This window comes from Rhipicephalus sanguineus, chromosome 3, assembly GCF_013339695.2.
Source record: "Rhipicephalus sanguineus isolate Rsan-2018 chromosome 3, BIME_Rsan_1.4, whole genome shotgun sequence".
Lineage (NCBI taxonomy): Eukaryota > Metazoa > Arthropoda > Arachnida > Ixodida > Ixodidae > Rhipicephalus > Rhipicephalus sanguineus.
In genome coordinates this window covers 183215652-183237376 of record NC_051178.1, presented here as the reverse complement: position 1 = coordinate 183237376, position 21725 = coordinate 183215652, and the positions used below count along the sequence as shown (strand labels likewise).

Here is a 21725-nt window from a genome sequence, read left to right as displayed (position 1 = left end):
ATGCCCTGCACTCCTACATTGTTACGTACCACCAGAAACATCACCACGAGCATGTGACGATAGTTTTTTCGCAGGTGAAATGGCCGGCAACTGATCGTTCGTCCATCGCGATGTAGCAAGCGAGCCAAATGCCAGCATGCGGACCGAGGCGGAAACCTCTTCGTCTTCAACAGCTTCCGCCATGTTTGAGTTTTATGTTCCGCGCGCATAGCCCGAAGTCAAAACTAAGCTGCTGAGCGCCGGATCCGCGGTGGTTGAAATCATGGTCACTAGCTGATAAAGATAGCAATGCTGACTGCGCCGCCTCGTTCCTGTTGTCCACGAATGCCGCTTTCACTATTTTTGGATGGCACTATTACTGCTATTACAGCTCTTCGCGCTCGGCGTCGTCCGAATTAACCAGGTTGCGGCCAAAAATCACCGAATTCATGAGAGTTTGATGCAATCTTACAATGCATATGCTGGCCGGGACCAGAGGACATGTTCGAATTATTCGATTTTCCAAATTAACGAGCTTTCACTGTATATAGCGATAGGTGAGGTGGACCAATGATTTTATGTGTGTCGTTGGTTTCGCTACAAATTGTAAGCAGGGCTGGGTAAAGATACTTTGAAATTGTATCGCGATACGATACAAGATACTCAGGCAAAAAGTATTGGAGATACAGATACAAGATACTACAACACTGATTGTATCCGACACGACACATTCCAATTGTATCTGAAGATACTTCGATACATTCGCAAATTTGTTATTATATATCTGTATTATGTAGCACTAAACGCCTACGCATAAAAATGTTCGCCTGAAAATTTATATAATGCGACCAATTTTGTTTCATTTGAATGAAATGTCTGTTAGTATTTCAAATATCTTGTACTTCTTGCCCAAGGTATATTAGCTTCATTCCGTAACAACTTATTGGCGTTGCTTTAGCTGCTTGACATGACAGCTCTTTATAGACTTTGGGGATAGCGGTTTTTGCTTGTCGCTTTTGTAATTGATGGGAGTCGCTGCTCTGCTTGATGACCAGCTAGCAGGTTGCCATCGAATCACAAGAACTTCAATAACAAGCATCCACACGACGGCGCAAATTCCGCTGTGGACTTCTACCTTGCTCGTAAACGTACGTGTGTATTGCGGTTTTCGCAATAACGAATCACCGGACAGGCGTACGCAAATAAGAACATGCATGCAGCCCAGAAACGTTTCAGACGTGTAGTGCAGTTGCACAAAGCACCGCAGGACGCAGCCGCTATTCCGATTCCGATTTCCTGGTGATTAGCATAAAAATAAAAGAATTTATGGAAGGCTAAAAAGGATAACAAATATATCTGAATAAAACAGAAAAGCCGTTTCGTATCAAACACAGCGAATAAGTATAGAAACAGCATACAGGCGGCACCTCGAAGACCTAATAATAATTGTTGCGTTTTACGTCCCAAAACCATGATGTGGTTATAAGAGACGCTGTAATGGAAGGCTCCGAAAAGTTCGACAACCTGGGGTTCTAAAACCTAAATATAAACGCACGGGCCTCTAGCATTTTTCCTCCATTGAAATACGGCCGCCGCAACCTTCGGGTCAGCCAGCAGTCAAGCACCATAGCCGCTAGATCACCGCTGCGGTAACCAGTAATTGCTATGACAAATTCAGTGCGTATGGAAAATAGCGTAAGACGGCTCGTTGGGGCGCTAATGAGAAAAACGGAGCATTTGGTATACGAATTTTTCGCGAATACCTTTGCTTGCAAATTTAATATGGCTCCTAGTAACTTACGTCATTATAATGTGAACTCAATTTCGCTACTTTACTTAGTAGTAAGCAGAATATTTGCTCCTGTAGACAGGGACGCTCAAAGCTCGACGCTTATCCTCGCTGGACAACTCTGGCGGAAAGATAAAATAACGTCACTGCCTTTAGTTTTACTCTGGTGGCTTAGTAGCAGCAGTATCAGCCTGAGAAGCGGAGTTCAGCCAACGTTTGTTTCACGCGGTGGTGCTGCGATCTCAGTATCTTGTATCTTAAGATAGACGATACATTCTTCAATGTACCCGAAATACAGATACTGATACATGTTTTGCGAGACGTATCTCGATGCAGATACAAGATACCCAAGGAGTATCTAAGGTATTATCTAAGATACACGTTTCTTCAATACTGCCCAGCACTGATTGTGAGCGACGTACTCGTCATAATTATGTATACATCCCGGAAACGCAGCTACTCCTCATTAGGGGGCGGGGGGAGGGGAGTCTCTCCGCAGCGCCACCCCCTCATCCCTGCCTCCCCCTTTTGGTAGAGTTCGAAAGAAAACAAGCTTCGCAGTGGATTCAAGAATGAAAATGAAGCGATGACGTGCTTCCCACAAATGCCTGTCTTTGGTTTCCGGCTTTCCGGGGGCAAAAAAAATTAGAAGTAACCAGCTCCTGGAATGCAATCACAGTGGTCCTCGGCCGCTATTACCGTCAAAAACCTGCATGGCCGTAACCTTGGACTTTAAAGAACGACGGGAGAGGTCCGACTGTGTAAAAATATGCGACAGACTTGGCGCCCCAGGGAGATAAGGGGGGGGGGGGGGGCTGCCCCCCTCTTGCGCACGCCTCTGTCGATCAACCTGGTCTAGCCGCGCAAAGCAGCTTAAAGATTACTATCGCAGCAACCACTTTGGAATGCCGTCCTGGGAGTTCGTCGCGGATGAAGGCGACGAAGGCAGTTCTCAAATTCTTGAAGACGACAGACATTCACCGGCGGTTATAGACCAATGGCGATATCCTGACTGTGAGGTGTGTGAGTTGGTGCGTGCATGCTCCCCCTCTCTCTCTCTCTTTCTCTCTACATCTATTTTTAAAGCTCCCCCATCCCTTTCCCCAGTGTAGGGTAGCATACCAGTATTTCTAGACTGGTTAACATCCCTGCGTTTTCTCTCTCTCTCCTGTTCCTTCCTGGAGCGTTTAAAAATTCATAATTTCCCCGAACTATCAGCGAATAGAATGCGCTTCTTGCCGACGCTGTTGTCTTCAACGCCATAGACTCATTCTTAAAACTGCTTATAGAAACGGCGTAAATGCGTGGGGTACATCGACTGCCTGTTCTTTTTTTTTTCTTCAGCCTACCTTTCCACGTGACTGCACGCAGGTGTTTTTCAGATGCGTCTGTCACAGCTAAGCGTTTTTACGCATCCCCATTCCATTATGTTTGTCTCATAGAATGTACACCCGCCAGCAAAAGCATACGGACCATTGCCATCCGGATACTTTTGCCGTCTGCGCCGTGTACATGGCGAGCTATCTGCTGTCGAGAGCGTTTCTCTGACGAATTCCATCAGAGCAATGCTTTCGACAGCAATTCCGAAAGAGCAATGATCTCGACAGCAGATGACTCGCCACTAGACGGCGCAGACGGCGATTTCGGCGCGTGCTCCCATGGTCCGTATACTTTTGCTCACGGGTGTACGTTGTAAAACCGTTTTGTCGCGCACTGTACACTTTGGAATGATTTCGCATTGATAGTACTAAATGCCCTGCATTTGCAAATGACATGCTGTTCATATTTTCTTCATTTGTGTGCTATTTCGTCCTCCTTAAGCATCGACTTTGTTCCTCTTGTTTGTAGCAGGTCGCCAATCTCACTCTTAAGTCGACTCATTCGAGCTCACTCTGACTCTGATCAAGCCATGAGTCTGGATGTGAGTGAGTCTGGCTGAGTAATATTTTGATGATCTTGAGTGCGAGTGAGTCTGGTTGAGAAAAAAATTGGCCGCGTATCTGCGTGCTTCGCTGCAAATGTTGTCTAAAGACGATAGAAGAGGCGCTGCGTGAGATATGAACGCCATCTGGCAATACGTCGGGAAACGTGAATGCTGTGTTGCGGGCTGGTAGTCCCGGCGCAGCAGCAGGCAAGACCGGCGGTGACCAACGCGACCGGCGGGGACGCCAGCCAGCCCGAACACGCGGTTTGGCGCGAAGCGCCGAAGCAGAAGAAACGTCCGCACTCAACGAGTACTCTCCACACACTCTTTTATATTCACGTCGCCTGGGTAAAGCAGGAATGCCATAGGGCTGACGCGCTGGAGTTTTGAGTACTGTGGCGGAGCCTGGTGGCGTGCGCCGAAGTTGCTTGGGTAGTCAAAAATGGACGCCGACCGGCGAGTTACGCAGTTCTCAGTTGCTTTGAGCGTTTTACTTAATTTTGCGCCTAGTTTTCAGGCTCAAAAAGTGCTTAAAACGTACGCAGGAACTTGTCCGCTATGCCCGCAGAGTCTGACATGTTTGACGAGCGATCCCTGCTTCAACAAACCGTGCCGAAAGCAGGTCGTCCGGGCGACGGCTCTGAGCAGCGCGCGGTCCCGAAGCGTGGTCGCCGCCGTTATTGTTGCGTGGTTAATTGCCTCGAACATGGGGGTAAGGATCCTAATGTGCGGTTTTACTGGTTCCCCTGAAAGCCGTACGAAGTGGAGCGACGAAACCGCTGGATACGTGCCGTCCGACGCGTGAAGTGAGTACGCGAGCAAAACGTGGTTTGCAACGTAACGTGCTGATTACTTTTCGTGCGCGCGTGCACGCGTTTATATACCCTGTGTGCAGTCCAGACGGCACGCCGTGGCTGCCGACGGCGATCACGAGGATATGCAGCCGGCATTTCGTGGGAAACGAGAAAAACGATGCCAAGAGTCACCCTGCGTATGTGCCTACGATTTTTCCGGCAGCTTACAGCCGGCTGCTTCCAGCGGCCGGCTGTAAACATTGCGCGCCGTCGCTTCTCGACTGCCACCGCACGCTGACAGAATTTGACGAATTCCCTAGAAGCAAATGTTGAAAATTACGACCGTGCATGGGGAAAAAGTGTGTTTGCGACTGAATGCGGCAGAAAACGGCACACGGCGCGAATGCGCTCATTCGGGCCGCCGACGGCTAGCCTTCGTCACTGGACCTTTCTTGATTCCGTTTCGTCGTGTAATGCAAATCATTTCGGCTTTCTTAACAGCAATCTTTTCGTTTATGCACTGTCGTTAATCGCGCGAGCATGCCTCGTAAAACTTAACTCGAGTTCAACGTCGTATGAGATTCGCTGCACTTGCGAGTTGCAGCGCGCCGAAATGGTTCATTCAATCTCCTGCACGTCGTAAACATACTTGACGTTGACGAGCTTCTTGCGTTTACGCAGATTGCTTGGCCTGAAGAACTCAGCCACGCCAGAAATTGGCCGAGATCCAAAGCGCAGCACAACCGACAGCGGCGGCTCCATTGCGCATCTGAGCTTAGTGCTGCATGCGGCCGCCAGTCTGACTACTCGAAACCAAAGAACTTATCGTAGGGGGCGCTTTTTAGCACCGTTTTCGCAGCGCCGCCTGGGCAGCCAGTCAGGCCTATAGCGGCGCCCCATGGCACTCGTACAGTGCAATACTGAACTGAAACCGAAACACAACAATGAGCTCGCGCATAGGGCACGGAGGAAGCCAGGTTTCGGCGCAGTCGCATTTTCAGCGCAGCTTAAGAAACTAGGGTCTCTAGAATTACGTATCTATGTATTTTATATTAAAGGAACACACCACCTAATACTTACCTAGTGATGTTGTGCCTCAGATATGCGTAATGTTTGCTTTTTGATCAACCATGTACACAAGTATGAACCTAGTGAGCCGTTCACGATGGCTGGCCCTTGTGCAAGTGGTTCAACTTTGGCCGAGTGGCTGAATCGAGGGACGTGCCGACAAACGGAAAGACAGAGACCAAAATTTCTGCGTTATAGTTCCCCAAGAAAGACTATCGTCTTTAAACAATTAGTGAGTCTGAGTCCGAGTGAGCCCTAAGCGCAAAATATATTTCTTGAGTGAGCCTTAGTGAGCTCCAATTTCATCTCCGACCTATGGTCCTGTCTAATCTTCAGCGCTACTATGAGCCTTGTGCCTGCTCACGTTCCCTACCAGTCAAGCTTATACTCGCTAGTACTCACACACATTTGAACGCACTAGAGTTCACACGCCAGCTCAATATTTAATGTTCAGAGGCATGAGTTAAAGAGAAGTTGGGGGCGGGGGGGGGGTGCCTTGATTTTCCCCGCAAACACTTTCACGGGAAGTTTTTGATAAAAATGTCTTGTGAGAGTCGCGTCTTTCACTAAAAATGTCCTTACTGGTTTAATCTCGTACCTTCGAACACTAACTCGTATTTCAAGGTACAAGATCAAAGGGCACCAATTAGTGCACTATTATGCGAGATATTGGTTTTAAAGAGCGTTGAAACCATCATGGAAAACGTTAATTATACGCTAACGCACTAGCTCATTAGTCTTCGTCCGAGTGAGTCCGGCCGAAAAAAATTGTGGTGAGTCTTAGTCTGAGTTAGCCATTTTCTTGAGTGAGTCTTGGTGAGCTACGCTATTTTTTGTGACCTATGGTAAATATCCACCCCTGTTAAAAAGTCCTCTAATCAGATGCTGGCAGTACTCTTGACATTAATAATAATTAAACGTTGTTTTTGTAATATGCAGACGTTATCGACCCGTAATCATAACTTTGACATAATGATACCAACATGTAGACGTCATTCACCTTTTACGCAATATCCCGCATTGGGGTCTTAAGGTAGTAACGCCAAGTAGTTCACGTCACTAGAAGGTTGCCATAGTTGGCTATTTGCCTTACTGTCGTGACATAAGCTGCCTCTTCTCAAAAAAGACCCGACGCGTTCGCTAACGTGTTGATAAAGTCAGTCATTTCTGTTCTTTTTGAGTTTTGGTTGAGTTGAAATTTACGCTTCAGATGCTTGCCTCCAAAGCAATGCAAAATAACCAGAGAGAGAGAGAGAGAGAGCGAAAGCACTGTCTACAAACAGTCACAGTCTGTCCTTCAGTCTGGTTCCTCGAAGAAACCTTAACAACGCCCTCAGAGCGGGTCGTGTTGAAGGCCAAGTAGGCCAGTGCCCTAGGATTTTGTCCTCTGTGAGAGGGCGGTTGTCCAGGTGGCCTAGTGCGGCTGAGAAGGCCGCTCTTTCGGATTTGAAACGGGTGCACTCACAGAGAAGGTGCGCAACTATTTCGCTGCACCCGCAAACTTCACATGACGAGCTATTAGCCATTCCATTAGTAAGTGAATGGGCATTTGAGAAGGTCACTCCAAGCCACAGACGGACCAGCAAGGTACAGTCACGTCGTGATAGGCTGGACAGGATACGTAGTTGGAGATCAGGTTCCAAGGTATGCAGTGATGGGCTTGTAAAGGTGAGTGAATTCCACAAGTCCAACGTTAGATGACTGTGTAGCCTACAATGTTCTTTTGTGGCGTTGGATCTTGAAAGAGGAATGATGACACTCCCGCGCCGTCGTGGGCATATCGGGCAACTGCGTCCGTTTGGTCATTTCCCTGAATGCCATAGTAACTAGGCAGCCACCGGTACATTACTTTGTGCATTTTTTCTATTACTTCATGGTAGACTTGCCTGAGAACCAACGAACATTTTAAAATAGGAGAATCCAGATTTTGTAAAGCAAGCGACTATACGCCATATAGCTGTTTATTGTTCTATAATACGTTTTTAAATGTGACTGTTGCGTGTCTGCTCTACCAAATTTACTACAGGAGACTCTGGCACCGTAAAAGAGAGCGAGATAGAGAGAACTGTAATGCGGAAAGGCAGGGAAGTTAACCGGAAAATAAATATCCGGTTTACAACCCTTCACTGGGGAAGGGGCAAGGAGAGACAGAAAAGTAAGGAAGGGAATTAAGAGGGAGAGAGGTAAGTATAAACGCACAGAAACGAACACACACACAGAGAGGAGCACCCACAAGTCAATCCCTCCACGAAAGGTTTGAGTTCTGGGCGCACTGAAGTGTATTACAGGAGCTGCCTGAAAAGTGGTTGAGAAAGCGTGGCAATGGTGATTTTGAAGTCATATTAACGTCGTTCGATGAACACATCAGTGCTCAGCTACGCTCCCGCAAGAAAGAGAACTTTTGCTCTGACAGAAAGCCTAAAATATTTATTGTTCACGCAAATAAATGGTTAAGGAAGGCCTCCTTTCGTTCAACATTTTCTTGTGAAACACTCCGGTTTTTCTTCTTTTTTTTCTTCGAAACTTCTGCGTCAATATCCCCTCGCGTACGTGGCTCTTCACTGGCGTCGAACCTAGAAAGAGATGACAATTGTGTGCATCACAGTCTCAACATGTTTCCTTAGACCGGACTTAGGCGTGCACAGGGTTCTCTATGGGCGAAAAGGAAGGGGGGGGGGGGGCGAGTTTCATGCAGCGTCCTCCCCCACCCCTCTTATTGGTCGAGCCTGAAGAAAAACTTCGCAATGGAAAAATGAAAATGAAGCGAAGACGACACGCTTCTCACAGCGGCCTGCCATTGGTTCCCGGCTTTCCGAGGGTAAAGGCTGGAAGCAAACAGCTCTTAGAACGCAACAGCTGAGGTTCTCGGCCGCCATTATAGTGAAAAACCTTCGAGGCCATAACCCTGCATTTTAAACAATGGCGGGATAGGGCCGATAGAGAAAAGTTATAAGGCAGACACACCCTCCTTCGATGATAGGGATTGGGGGTAGGTCAACCCCCTTAATCATCCCTTTTTGCGCACGCCCATTCACTCAGAAACAAGCTACCACCCGGAACATATTTTTGACGCTCGTATTTTTGGGGCGAATATTTCATACTGCCGTAATATATAGTTCAGTGGTGAAATCTCCGTAAAACGGTAAACAGGCAGCGAATTGAGCTAGTTGGAATATGCTCACGATGGACAGCGCGAACAGAACACAGCACGAGAAATAGACAGCGCCTGAGTCGTATTTCCTTTTCTTGTACGGTGCGACACGATTTTCTAATAAAATTTGCGGTGCTTGTACTCTCAGCAGTTTTGATCAATGGCGGCAGTTGCGTCGTACATAAAACAGTTCTAACTGAAATTTTGAAAAATTTCTTTTATTTATTACGCTAATGTATATTTCAGTCCATGACGTTTGCTCGTTGTGCGGCATATTATTGTTGTTTTCCTTTTTTTCTACATGAGCAATAATCGTGGGCGTAATCTAACTGTGCCGGATCTCCCCGATTCTGCTGGGAAACGACGTCTGATTTTATTGCACTCGAAGTGAGTGCCTCCACATTGTTCTAATGGAAGTAGCATGTAGTGTGACAGACTTCCTTGCGCACCTCTTCTGAAACTGGGATCAATGGCAGCTTCAGAGGTTAGTATTCACACGTCTCGTTCATTGAGCGTCCTCGTCCCTGCAGAAGAAGGGCGGATGGAAGAGGAAAGCGTTATGTGAAAAAAATACATTTGCACAATGTAGAAGATGAAGAGGGGACGCGAAAGCAACCTATAGAAGGCGGGATACGCACCCGACCCATGGCCCGATGCATGCGTTTAAGCCGGTAAGACGCCATGACCTTCCATGCAGCTTTCACCATGGGGTAGATCTCTCCTACGCAATCGCCACCGTAGTCGTCAGCGTCCAAAGACCACACGAATATACCGCCCAGCCAGTGCTTCAGGAACCACTCGGCCTAAGAGATAGCCGTTGTGTACGATACTTTAGAGGTCGTCTCAGCTATCATAAAGACAGGCTTGAGTTTCATCGCAGCCATAGACTATTTTTCGCATGGGTTCCCGTGCCACGCTGTTAACATTGCCGTTTTACATCCAACAACTAAACGAACTGTGCTACGGAAAGGACATACGCATGAAATCGGCTGGGTTGGTGCATTCGACGTTTCGTTACCTTGTTAATTTCACGTCACGATGTAGAATAACAAGAAAAGATTCGTTTAACAGCCCAAGATGGCGGCGTCCATTTCTCACAATCAAGATATGCTAAACGACTGCGTGGATGACGGTAGTCTTTAATATGGAAGATAATATTTTTGGGCCTTTGATGAAACGTGTGGGGATTGAGGCTTGCCCGTCGCCATTGCGCGGGCTTTTCGCCTATCTCTGCCATCCTCATGTCCGATCATGCCGCTCCCCTCCTCCGCCGTCCTACGGCGCTGGGCGAGCGGGGGTGACGTTAAACCCCCTCACCCCGGCGCCGGATCTCAACGGTAGCGCCGCGTTCGAGTCTCGCGTGCTCGCGTCTCGCGAGACGTTTTGCGCGGCGGGGGTTTCAGACTATCTCTGGACCTCGTAGGGTAAGCACGCATTTTCTTTCCCGTCCGTCGGCTCCATTGTTTGGGCTCGCTCGGACGGAGTTCGCTAACGGTGCCTTGCGCCAGCGGCGAGCGCTTACCTTACGTTGTCCTTTTTCCGAACGCTAGGCTGAAGAGCGGTGCGGTGCATTCGTGCGTGGTCATACTACGCCGAAACCGTACCTATCGAAGCCAACGCGAGCGGAGTTTGCCCTTGCTCGAGCGATCGGGCCCTGTGGTCGCAGATCGTAAGAGTAGAGTACGCAGCATAGTCGCGAGGGTCCGTTTCCCTCAGCGGCGTGTCGCCGTGAGCCCTTTTGCCCGCGGAGACGTGCTCGCGGCACCCTTTGTGTTGTACTTTCGCCCGTGGCGTGGTTAAGCCCGTTTTGCTTCTCCCGCCGCCTTTGGGAGCGGGCGTTGTACTGCGTTTTGTGGTGTTGCCGCAGGCAATAAAGTGTTGCGGATTTCGAGAGCAGTACTGTGTACTTGCCGCGCTACGCTCGGCGCCTTGTTTGCGCTCGAACGTACGTGTGCAGCGGCGCGCTAGTTCACGCGAGGCGACGGCAGACGCGGCCCTGTGGCTCGCTAAGTCCGAACCCACGCTAGTGGCCGTACTCCTGTGAGATACGTGCACACTACAAACGCTCTCTTCGAGATCTCTCTCTCTCAAAAATGTCGCCCTGTGTTTCGAGCTCTTTGTGCCCCTTTATTCATGAAAACGCTCTTTGTTTCTCGAAACAATAACACTGAGGCATTCTTGTCTCGAGTTGATGATCCGAGGCGGCCGGCTGATAAGTGGCCTCGCAGTTGAGATAGCTGCAGTTAAACTAGCATTTCGCGAAGTTGATTATTCGGATTAATGAAATAATTGGGTACAGTGGCCTATACGTTTGCGGAAGTGGACAACGTGATAACGGAAAAAATTTATGGCACCTTCGCACTATAGTGGTGCCAAACCTGAAGGAAGAGCGCAGCTGGGTGACCTTCCTTGTTTTTCTTTATTCTTTTCCTTTCTTTCTTCTCTTTCTTTCTCTTTCTCTCTGTTTCCTGTATCTTCCTTGTATACCTGTTGCTTTCTATTTCGTTCGTTCTTCTTTCTCTCTCCCTCTATCCATTTCTTTCTCTTTCTCGCTCTTTCTATCTTTATTACTCTTTCTTCCCTATCTCTCTCTCTGCGTCTTTCTCTCTTCTTATTTCTTTCTTTCTCTTTCTCTCTGTTTCTGTGTCTTTCTCTGCCTTTTTATCTTTTAATGTCCTTATTTTCTTTATATTTCTCTCTCTCTCTCTTTCCCGAGTTTCACGTGCTCCGCTTCGCCTAGCAGAGTCTTCGTTTAACGCTCGTACCTGCTGTACTCGGTAGTGGGGCTCGCACAATTCCTGTGGCGAATGCCCACCTGCGGTTTCCTACAGACGTCAAAGTTTTTATGGCCGAATTAAACAACTCCGCTCTTTAAAAAAAGGGCGATCTATAGAGATACCTTGAGGCAGCTTGTAAGAGTTGCTGGAAACAACCTCAACAAAAAATTAGTCCATTCAAGGCTGCACGTAAGAACGAATCGATAAGTGAAAACATCCCTATTAATGTCTAACTCTTAAAAGAAACAAATAATGTAGCATTATAGCATTATATACCGGATATAAAGAGTACACAGCTTTTACTACGGTCGCAGATATAGTGACTTGCTGCTTGGAAGTGCAAAAACAGACACCGAAGTTATGCACCGAACATTATGTCACCCTTGCACTCAATACAATCGGCAGCGAAGAAAAAGACGAAGCCGGCTTTCGCCTTCGAGTCGTCTTAGGTAAATACGTGAGGGAGCGCGTGTGACTTATTTTACGGCGCCATTTGCATGCGTGCAGGGCCTACCTTTACTTTAACGCTGTCTTTGTCGTCGTAGCTGACCCACTGGTCCTTGTAGTGGATGTATGGTGTCGCCGCATATTTTACCCATTCCCGTTTCCAGTGATAGTAGTTCACCCGTCGACACGTCTAAAAAAAAATGTTAGCAACAAATGATTTTAGCACGTTCACTTAGTTGATTAAGTAATGAAGCTAATATGTTCGTCAAGGAACGTGTCCTCTAAAGAAAGTGAGCGCGGAATTCTGAAAGTAGAGATATCTCGGTGTGTCATCGTCTTCGAAGTGTGTCTAAGTTACAGACTGACGTATATTAGTTTATTTCATGAAAGTGGATATGAAGCGGCTGAAACAATATCAATATAATGCCTGCTGAAACAGAGCAAGCATTCGCTAGATAATGCCTGTAGCTTTCTTTCAGGGCGGTTTTCCTAATAAGCTATCTTGTATTATTGTCGGAACGTCCATAGATTCCTGGGGAAATTATTGCTATTAAATATTCCTTAGAATAACAGAGAGCTAAGCTAGTTGAAAAGTATTCATTCTAAAAAGACAGGGCGTGCAAACACGGACACAAGAAAGAAGTCAGGACACCAAAAACGCCGACTAACAACTGAAGAGACGCACAGCGGCGGAAAAGAAAGAAGGCACGAAAACTTATCTGCCCATGCATTAGGCGAACCTATCAATCCGGCACGCTTGGGGGTCTACGTGGAAGATAACTGTTAAGACATTTGATTTCGTCTTTATGCAAGTTAATCGACGGTTGGCTCACGCATGCGCTACCACTATTCTCGATATGCCACGCTTCAATCATCAGGCGCGTTTCATCATTTCTATACCGGCACAACACTACGCATTCATCGAATTTTGGCGTGCACTTACAATCTCGACAATGTAAAGATAGATTAGAAGGTGAGCCTCCTGTTAGCGATCTCTTTTGTTCCAACAATTTCTGGTTAATGCAGCGGCCCGTCTGTCCTACGTAGAAGCGGCCGCAGCTGAATGGGACCTTATACACCACACTTGTACGGCAATCAGTGAATTTGTTGGCGTGCTTTACGAAACAAATATCGGTCCGCTTCTTGTCTTTTACTCGCTCATTCTTCCTCTGCACAGCGAGACAAATCTTACCTAGCTTATTGGCAGCCGTGAAAACAATATTAACGCCGTATCTACTTCCTACTTTCTTTAGACTGTGAGATACGCAATGAATGTACGGTATACCTACGACGCGTTTCTTCCTATCGCGTTTGTGGTGTCCTGACTTCTTTCTTTTGTCCGTGTTTGCACGCCCTGTCTTTTTAGAATAAATATTCCTACAGCCTCAGTTATCTTACTATCAAAATATCTGATGAGATAAGGTGGAATGTTTACAATTATTCCGTCGTGCACAAAAATCAAGATATCGCAGTTGTGTACTCGATATCTGTTAAGGCGACTAAAGTGCGGAAGCTTAACACCTTGGTTTACAGTTCGCGTGAATATGTTTGAATGCTTACGCAAGCTTCAGATTGTTTCCATTAACTTTCCATTATTTGGCTATGTGCATAACATATCTGTTTCATCCACTTCAGTAGAGCAGAACCAGTGAAAAGTGACAGGGGCATACATCGACGCTGTTGTACGTATAGTGTCGTTGTATGTGTTTCTGATATTTTGCCCCTTTTCACTGCTTAGTTTTACGCTCAATACACCAACAAATACCAAATGCGTATGTTTCAGACCCCGCAATAGATGCGATCGAAATGGAGTGGTCCTGTATGTTGCACATTCTTATCATTATGTTCATTGACAGTGTTGTTGTGCAGCAATCGCACACTACCATAGTGACTCTGAAGGGCGGTCATAGACTTTTCACCTCTTTCATTCTTTCACACACTCTTTCACTTTACCAAGTACAGGGTAGCCAACTAGAGACCTCCTCTGGTAAATATCCCTGTCTTTCTTTAATCTATCTATCTATCTATCTATCTATCTATCTATCTATCTATCTATCTATCTATCTATCTATCTATCTATCTATCTATCTATCTATCTATCTATCTATCTATCTATCTATCTATCTATCTATCTATCTATCTATCTATCTATCTATCTATCTATCTATCTATCTATCTATCTATCTATCTATCTATCTGTCCAGACCCATTAACACTTCACTTCCAACTTCCAAGCAAACCTGATCAAGCAGCGCAGAGGCCTACCTCAACGTAGTTCATGTAACCGTCCGTCCGCGTGAAGTTCGCACCATTGCCAAGCGGGTGTTCCGGGTCAAGCTTGTCGCTGACGCCGTTGCGGGCCGGGTCACGGAGCGTGAAGCTGCGGCCGTACGTGGCGATACCCGGAATTATCTTGCGCTTCGGCACCCCGGCGTTTATCCACCGGCCAAGGCACGATTCCTGGGCTCGTAGAGGTGGCACCACAGAAGAAAAAAAAAAACAGCATAATCTGCCGCCTGTGCTCAGCATCTAGTCGGAACATCACGTGACCAGTAATGACCGTTTTCTTCGCTCTTCAGCCGTATAGCGATCCTGAGACGCAAGCAAACATGTGGCCTCGTGGATTTAACGCCTAATTAAGCTATGATGCTACAGCAGTGTTCATTGACCGCGGCTGAAAACTGAATCCGTAATCGATAACAGAACGGCTTCCCGAACCTGCTACGCAATCAGACCTTCCGAAGTGTAACGAGAGCCATAAGAGAGGAAGAGTTCGCTTGTGCTATATTTTGGGCAGCCATATAAGTGGGCACCTTTAACTACGACTGAGTTTCGAGATATCACAAATGCTATGGGAAGGTCACAAGGTGTAATGTGCTTACAGACTCGATGCTGGTGCTTTGATTCCCCTCGTAGTGGTAGAGTCCACTCGTGAGCTTCGTCTTGGACAGATCATTCAGTTTGTAGTCGAACGTCATGAGGAACACGTAGTTCAGGTGACTGCGTGCGCCACAGTATTACGATCATCCAGGTAAGAGAGAAAAAGGGACAGAAAGAAGTCACAAGAAAAAGGTGGGGAGGTTAACCAACCAGAGCCCGGTTGGCTACCCTGCAATGTGGAGGCAAAAGGGGACTCGAGGATGAAGAGTAGCAGACGCACATACACAAGAGAAGCATTCATTGTCCAGTTCGTCACAAGCGGTCACATAGTCTGGTGCATCTCATATGTCAAGAAGTGCAGCCATGACCTTGTAGGGATGATGATGAAGATGAGTGCAGCAATGATCTTGCACGTCGTAGACGCTCCAGGCCCGGGTCCCAAGATCTCTTCCGTGAAAGACGTTCTACTATTTTGTTCCCTAACTGTCCGCTTGTAGGCGTGTAATGGACAGGCGCACATGTGCCCTGATAGTACCTTCTTCGCTCTTCTTTCTTTTGATCCCCTCATCCCTTCCCCCCAGTGTAGGGTAGCAAACCATACGAGAGTAGGTTGATCTCCCTGCCTTTCCTTCCTTTCCTCCTGCTCCTTCTCCTCCCTAAAAAGCATGTCGCCTAATCCTAATGCACTCAAAGATTGAAAACTAGATGTTCACGAAAGAATCCCTAATCACAGCGCCGATACTACAGCCAATGGAAGATATGTGTTCTCACACATGGCGTCTTGCTGCAGGAAATGGGTGAGTGGCTCATCATATGCGCCATGCGTCCTACACAGTTCGTAACTGAAGCATATGGGCTATCGTGGTACCTTCATATTTTGCCGAATGTTGTAGTGTCTGAGACATTGATTAGACAGGCAAATGACCCGTGATTGTACGCCTGAATAAGTAAGCGTTGAGAAGCCCAACAACTTTCCAGTTTCCAATAAGGTCAGATAATTATCGTCCATATGCGCAAAAAGTTTCACACCAGCAGTCTCCGCGAGAGCAAATGTCAGGCAATAGTTATGTCAGACGTGTAATTAACGAAGGGGGCTGGCCAAATGCAAACTACACTTGCCAATGCAAAATCTTTGTGTAATCGACCCTTTCTATAGTTGATGAGCCGTAATAATGGTGCACGCTGCTCCGCAGTTAAACTCTAGGATGACTGTTTTCATCTAACCTTTTAGCTTAACAGTTTGACAGCAGCGCACTTAAGCGTCGACATGCTTGCCAGTGCCCGCGAATAGGTCCCCTTAAAACATGCGGTTGATACGCATAACCACATACTTACGAAGTACAGAGCCGGAAATTCAGAACAAAGAGGTGTCAGTGTAGATGTTGTGACAATTGAACCTTACGGCTCCGTGAGATCTTTAGTGTCAGAACAGAAAAATGTCCACTAAGACGTATAGGAAGGGGAAGATTAAAAAAAAAAAGATACGAGTCAAAGCAGTTTTTCGAAGCAGTGAAATGGGGTCAGCATTTAACGTTGATTACCTGGATATTCTCTTGTATGCACGCAGGTCGCACTTGAGATCACGGCACGCAGGGAGCTGAAGCGTGATGATATAATCCCATCCAAGGAAGCGTCGAAAATGCTGCACACCGAGGCAACAAAACAGCTTCCATTGCACGCATTTCATTACACGCGTGGCTCACAGTAGCAGATTGTTGTGGCACGCTATAGGTTATTTCCAGCTCACTTATACTTGACCTTGCCTTGCGTTGACCGTCCTTTGACCTCGCTTTCAACCAAATAGCTTTTTTTTGGTCACTGAAGATGTTCTCGACCGACTTGTGCGCAACGTAGCTCTCGGTTAGTGCTGTCAATGGTTAAGCGCACCGGCTACAATTGTAATTTCTACGGCTAATGACCTCATAGTACCAATACACTAAAAAATTGCGCTTTATTCAAAAGATTATATGAGTAGATGTGTTCCTAGTCAACGCTTTCAGCAGTCATGCTGCGGCTACTGTATAGCACGCTTTTTTTATGTTGTGTTCGCTTATTTGTGTGCATCGAAAGCTTTTACAATATAATAAATCATTGTCTAGCCTCGGCTTCTTCCTCTGCCATCCTGTCTTTTTTTTTCGCGAAAAAAAAAAAGAAACACCTATGTCCCTTCACATATTTCTGCATAGTTCACATAATTCCTTGAACTATAAAGGTTTCTTTTCGTCTTCCTTTGTCTTTTACCTCGTCAGTACAAGTGCGCATTCCTTTGCATTCGACCACGATCCCACATTCTCAATGTTGCTGAATGTTACAACATCTCTATCCATGTTCATGACGTATCGTGTTTCCTCTTATCTTGCTGTATCACCCACCCCCTTCTTCACATTCTGAAAGTTGCCGGATACGCCAACACTTCATCTCAGTAATGAAAATGTGTTTCTTGTTACCTCGAAGAAGTTGTTAACGGCCTCGATGTCGCTCCGTTTGCACAACGGAGGACCGGGTCCTTCCAGGTGAAAGTTAATTCCGTCTAGGCCGAATATGACGAGCCACCGCTTGACCTCGTGGAAGAAGCGCACCATCTTTTGGGGGTCCCGTATTTGCTTCAGCAGGCTTTGCAGGTGGGCGCCGCCGCCGTAACTGACCAGTGTTCTCACTTCGGTTGCACTCGTGTCGTGCTTCAGCATGCCCATGTCGCGCAGTATGTCTGCGATGTGGCAAAGAAAGGAAGCCTCGAACACAGTTCGGCTATCTGGGGCGCTATTCTGGACATTTTCAAATTCCACCATTGGTAGACTCTGATTGGTCCGTGGGGTTGCTACGGTCTATGTGATTGGCTTAAAATACCGCCATTACGACATTTGACAATAGTACAGCAGAATGTGACAGTGTCCATAATAACACCCCTGTTCGCGGCATTACCACAAGGGACTAAAAAAATGTCCCTCTTGCCAACAAAGACAATTACCAAAGCTCAACCTGATGACGTCAGCAGACAACGAAGACAAGGATTGCACTGGGAGCATTATCCATAGTTTTTTATTGAAAGGTAGTAATTAGGCCTTTAAATTAATTTCAATGCACAGAAGCCGCAATATTCTAATCAGGGTGTCGGAACGGAACGAAAACCGAAAACGAAAAACGAAAAAAAACGATATTTTCGACCGGAACGAAAACGTAACCGAAACTTTATCTATTATTTTGTTCCGGAGTGAAACCGAAATTTTTTCAATCGTCTTTCCGTTCACGAGAAAACTTCGCAACCCGAAGCAACTGAACTCATGCAATGTGAGCATATCTCAGGGTACAGTACTAGCGCGTGCCTCAGGCAGGAATTCCAAATCAAAGATATGCTGAAATTGTGCGAAAAACGAAAACAGTGGCAACCAGAGATATTTATATTAACGCAAGTGGACTTCTGCGCGCCTGTCACGCAGACCAGCATAGAGAGGGCATTGTTGGCGCTGAAGTTTGTTACAGCGAAAGCTGTTATGAGATCATAACAGCTGATTTTGGCGCCATAGTTGTCCGCCGCCGCCGCCGGTGTCCGTGACCGCTATCGGGTGATGTAAGAAAAAATTAAGTGAGAAACAAATTTCTAGGATAGGATGGGATTTCCACCGGCGCCCTCTGCGTGGCATTCGGGTCTTCCACAACAATGCCACGCTGGTGCTCGTAACTCCATCGCAAAAATACTCGATACAGGCGTCATGTTGGGCAAGGAATAGTTTTAACATATGTAATATAGCGTGGAAGAAGAGTAAAATAACAACCAGTCATCACACAATGCTAATAGCGCAAAGAGTGTGTTGTATAATGCTTCCCACCAGTGTTGCGGAGTTGCCCCTCCAGAATTCGAATGACTCCGGAATCCTTCCACATTTTCGCGACCCCGGAATGGAATGGGAACAACGCTTGGGGGGAATGGAATGGGAATGGAATTAAGCGCCTTTTGCCCGGAATGGAATGGGGGTGGAATTACGTCTTTTTCCAAAAATAGAGCACGTTTTCATCTACGTGCTGTTTTTCAAACTTCAAACATTAAGACAGAGCCTCGAAATTAACAATAAAGCAGCATTTTTAAAATGGCTTGGCTGATTACAAGCACGGTACATTTATAAGCAGCGTGCCTACTAGAAACCAAGGCGTAAGTTAGTGTAAAAACAAATGCATTATCCCAGCAGATACCGAAGGGACAAACAAATTACCCCTGCGCGTTGGTTCCCATTGATACCCCCACACGAAAGTGGCGAATACACTATGCACAGCCTGATCTCTATTTCACGAGCTGCTTGGTACCTGACGCACGTAAGTAACCTTTGCGACAAGGAAGACATTGCACACCTGCGCACAGGCGAATACAGAAAGTTCCCCTCACCCATCCATACTTGAGAGGGGCGCTTGACAAGTGTGAGTGCTGACGAGCAGTGCGACCCAGTGTTCCGTATTCGATACAAAGGCACAAGGTGCCCGAGCGGTGCACCGTTCCAACTAATACCAGCAGATCTAGAGGGTCTGATTCCCCATTAACCAAATCTTAGTTCTCTCCATATTCACGACCGCTCCAGACGCGTGGCAGAACTGCTTAGTCTTCTTGAATACATCTTTTGTCAGCATAAAACTACGCTATGTCGTCATTTTAGCATTAACACATTTAAGCATAAACAATATTAAAACACCACCATTCGTTCAAACATGCTGACCATGCACTACATGTAGCAAGAGAACTGCCCCTATGGGAATTAGTAGGGTGGTTCTACTGCACGAGATATGTCACCAAGCTACTATCCCTCGACCTTGGTAACGTGTTTTGCGTACTTTTGCAGTTCTTAATGCATCTGGTGACATCAGGTTTATGGGGCGTTCATTCTTAACTCGATAAAACTATCAAGATGCCTTTCCTACGTTGAGGAATTACAGGAATGGAATTGAACTGCCCGGCCACTCCCAGAGTGCGAATGAGCTGTTTTTTTCATTCCGGGCAATTGAAAAGAATGGAATTGGGGCAAGTTCTAATTCCCCGTAATGGAATTGAAATGGAATGGAGGCGCCCATTCCGCAACACTGCTTCCCACCCACTGCAAAGTGTTCAGCCATAATTCTTTATCATCATCAGTCATAGCACAAAGTGCACATAATGCCTTACAGATGTGTAGCGTGTACCATAAGACTCCGAAGAATGGCTAAAAATGGCATAGTGGGAACTTCTCTACTTCAGGAAAATTGGGATGATTTATGGCGCAGTAGTTACCTTGCATGTTTACTTGTATTATTGCCCCAAGAGACTCTCCAACGGGCTCTACAAAGTGCGCTCTTCCAGCTTTTGCTGTGACTATACTGCGTGTTCCGCGCAGGCCTGGCGATGTTTTTATCAGAACAGTGGTCTCGCACATCAGATAGTACACTCAATGACGTGCTGCTTCTGAGATCGTGCTCAATCCCTTGACACAAAGCCTTGATCCCGCTAAAAAATTCGCATTTGTCTTTTGAGAAAATAAATACTATGACTTATTAATACTGGTTTGTGCTAGTTTGTAGGAATTCGTGGTACAGTTACTTCCGCTACATCACAAGTAACTACATCACAAATGCAATGTTCATTATATGATTACCTTAACTTCAAATTTTTGCATACAAAAAAAACCGTTACGAACCGTTACGGAACATTTTTTTTTTTCGTTCCGGAACAGAAACGAAACGGAACTTTTTGCGGTGGAACGAAACTAAAACCAAAACGAAAAACATTTCGTTCCGACACTCTGATTCTAATTACGCGTCCGATGCTCTACCAATGGCGCTGCGGTGGTGTTCCTTCCCTGTCCGCATTTATAAAGTCGAAAGTCTCCCCAATTGCGAAAAGTTAGCGTCGGGGTCAACGCGACTTCATTATATGCAATGTTCATTATATGATTCCCATCCCAACGCGAGTGATGGAAAAAAGTTATCACGTGATTACGCCACCATGACGTTACATGTTGCCTAAATTTGTGACGTCACTATGACGTCCCATAACGGGACGTCATATGTTGACGTCATCGCACGACATCGTCGCTTTGTCAAAGGTGGGCCGATCCCGGAGGCACTGCAAAACCTCGTCAGGTGCAGAAAGCTTGCAAACCTCGGATCCCGGAGGCAGCGCCAAACGACATTAGGTGCAGAAATCTTTCGGGTGCGGGATCAATACAATCGACTGAGAAGAACAACAACAACACCAACAAGAACAAGGGGGCTTTCACCTTCGAGTCGCCTCAGGCAAATGCATAAGGGACCCTGAGACCTTTTTTTGTGTAATTCTGCAATGTAGCCCTAAGTGTGCTGCTTGGCGCCACCCTAAGCCATGGCGGCGAATGTGGGACATTCTTTTTGCCAGCAGGCGTCATGTAGCACGTGATTCTAACAAGCTGAGAAATTATGCGTGCATATTACGCACTCTTCTCTCCGGTGGTGCCTCTGTATCGGAAGATCAATGATCCGGTCTTGTTGTCCGTCTCCACGTAGGAGTAGATGAGGTGATTGCACATGCTCAGCGGAAGAGTGTTCAGGCTGAACTGCCGAACGCCAACTCGTTCGAACGCCTCGCCACGCATGAAGCACACTAAGGGCTGCGTCACTCTTCCTTCGACTTCGCTCACAACCACCTGGACGTCGATCCCCGTGCCCTCGTCCTGCAACAGAATGGATGAAAGCGTTTTGATCTTGAAGCACACGGAATGTTCTAAACAGTTATCATCATTTCATCAACCACCAATCATCGCCGAGTTTCGTAAATCCGGTGCATTATAGATAACGATATACTCATTCACTTGCAGCCCAACTTACAAGGACTGTAGTATACTTTCTGTTTATTAGTACGCACCATTGGTCTAAAAAACATAAGTAGAGTTAAAAATATCTTCGCGACTTCTTTTTCAAGGCA

The 21725-nt window shown here is 46.6% G+C and overlaps 1 protein-coding gene across 1 annotated transcript; it reads right to left on the bottom strand.

Annotated features, from left to right (window-relative positions):
- Positions 1 to 9139: 9139 nt before the first annotated feature.
- LOC119385191 (probable chitinase 10) lies at positions 9140 to 21438 on the bottom strand. Its single transcript, XM_037652705.2, has 8 exons — positions 21240 to 21438; positions 17257 to 17516; positions 16351 to 16451; positions 14812 to 14929; positions 14195 to 14389; positions 11997 to 12119; positions 9344 to 9508; positions 9140 to 9229 (listed from the first exon to the last, which is right to left on the bottom strand). Exons 1-8 carry the CDS (start codon positions 21394 to 21396, stop codon positions 9191 to 9193), a joined length of 1158 nt encoding a protein of 385 aa, XP_037508633.2. The 5' UTR covers positions 21397 to 21438; the 3' UTR covers positions 9140 to 9190.
- Positions 21439 to 21725: the final 287 nt, after the last annotated feature.

Excerpts from the sequence above, each read along its gene's own strand:
- LOC119385191 (XM_037652705.2), bottom strand. The coding sequence starts at position 21,396 with ATGCGTGGCGAGGCGTTCGAACGAGTTGGCGTTCGGCAGTTCAGCCTG. Across the intron at positions 12,120-14,194 it reads GTTACATGAACTACGTTGAG|ACGTGTCGACGGGTGAACTA; the intron begins GTAGGCCTCTGC and ends ATTTTTTTTTAG. Across the intron at positions 9,230-9,343 it reads TGCATCGGGCCATGGGTCGG|GGACGAGGACGCTCAATGAA; the intron begins GTGCGTATCCCG and ends CTTCTTCTGCAG.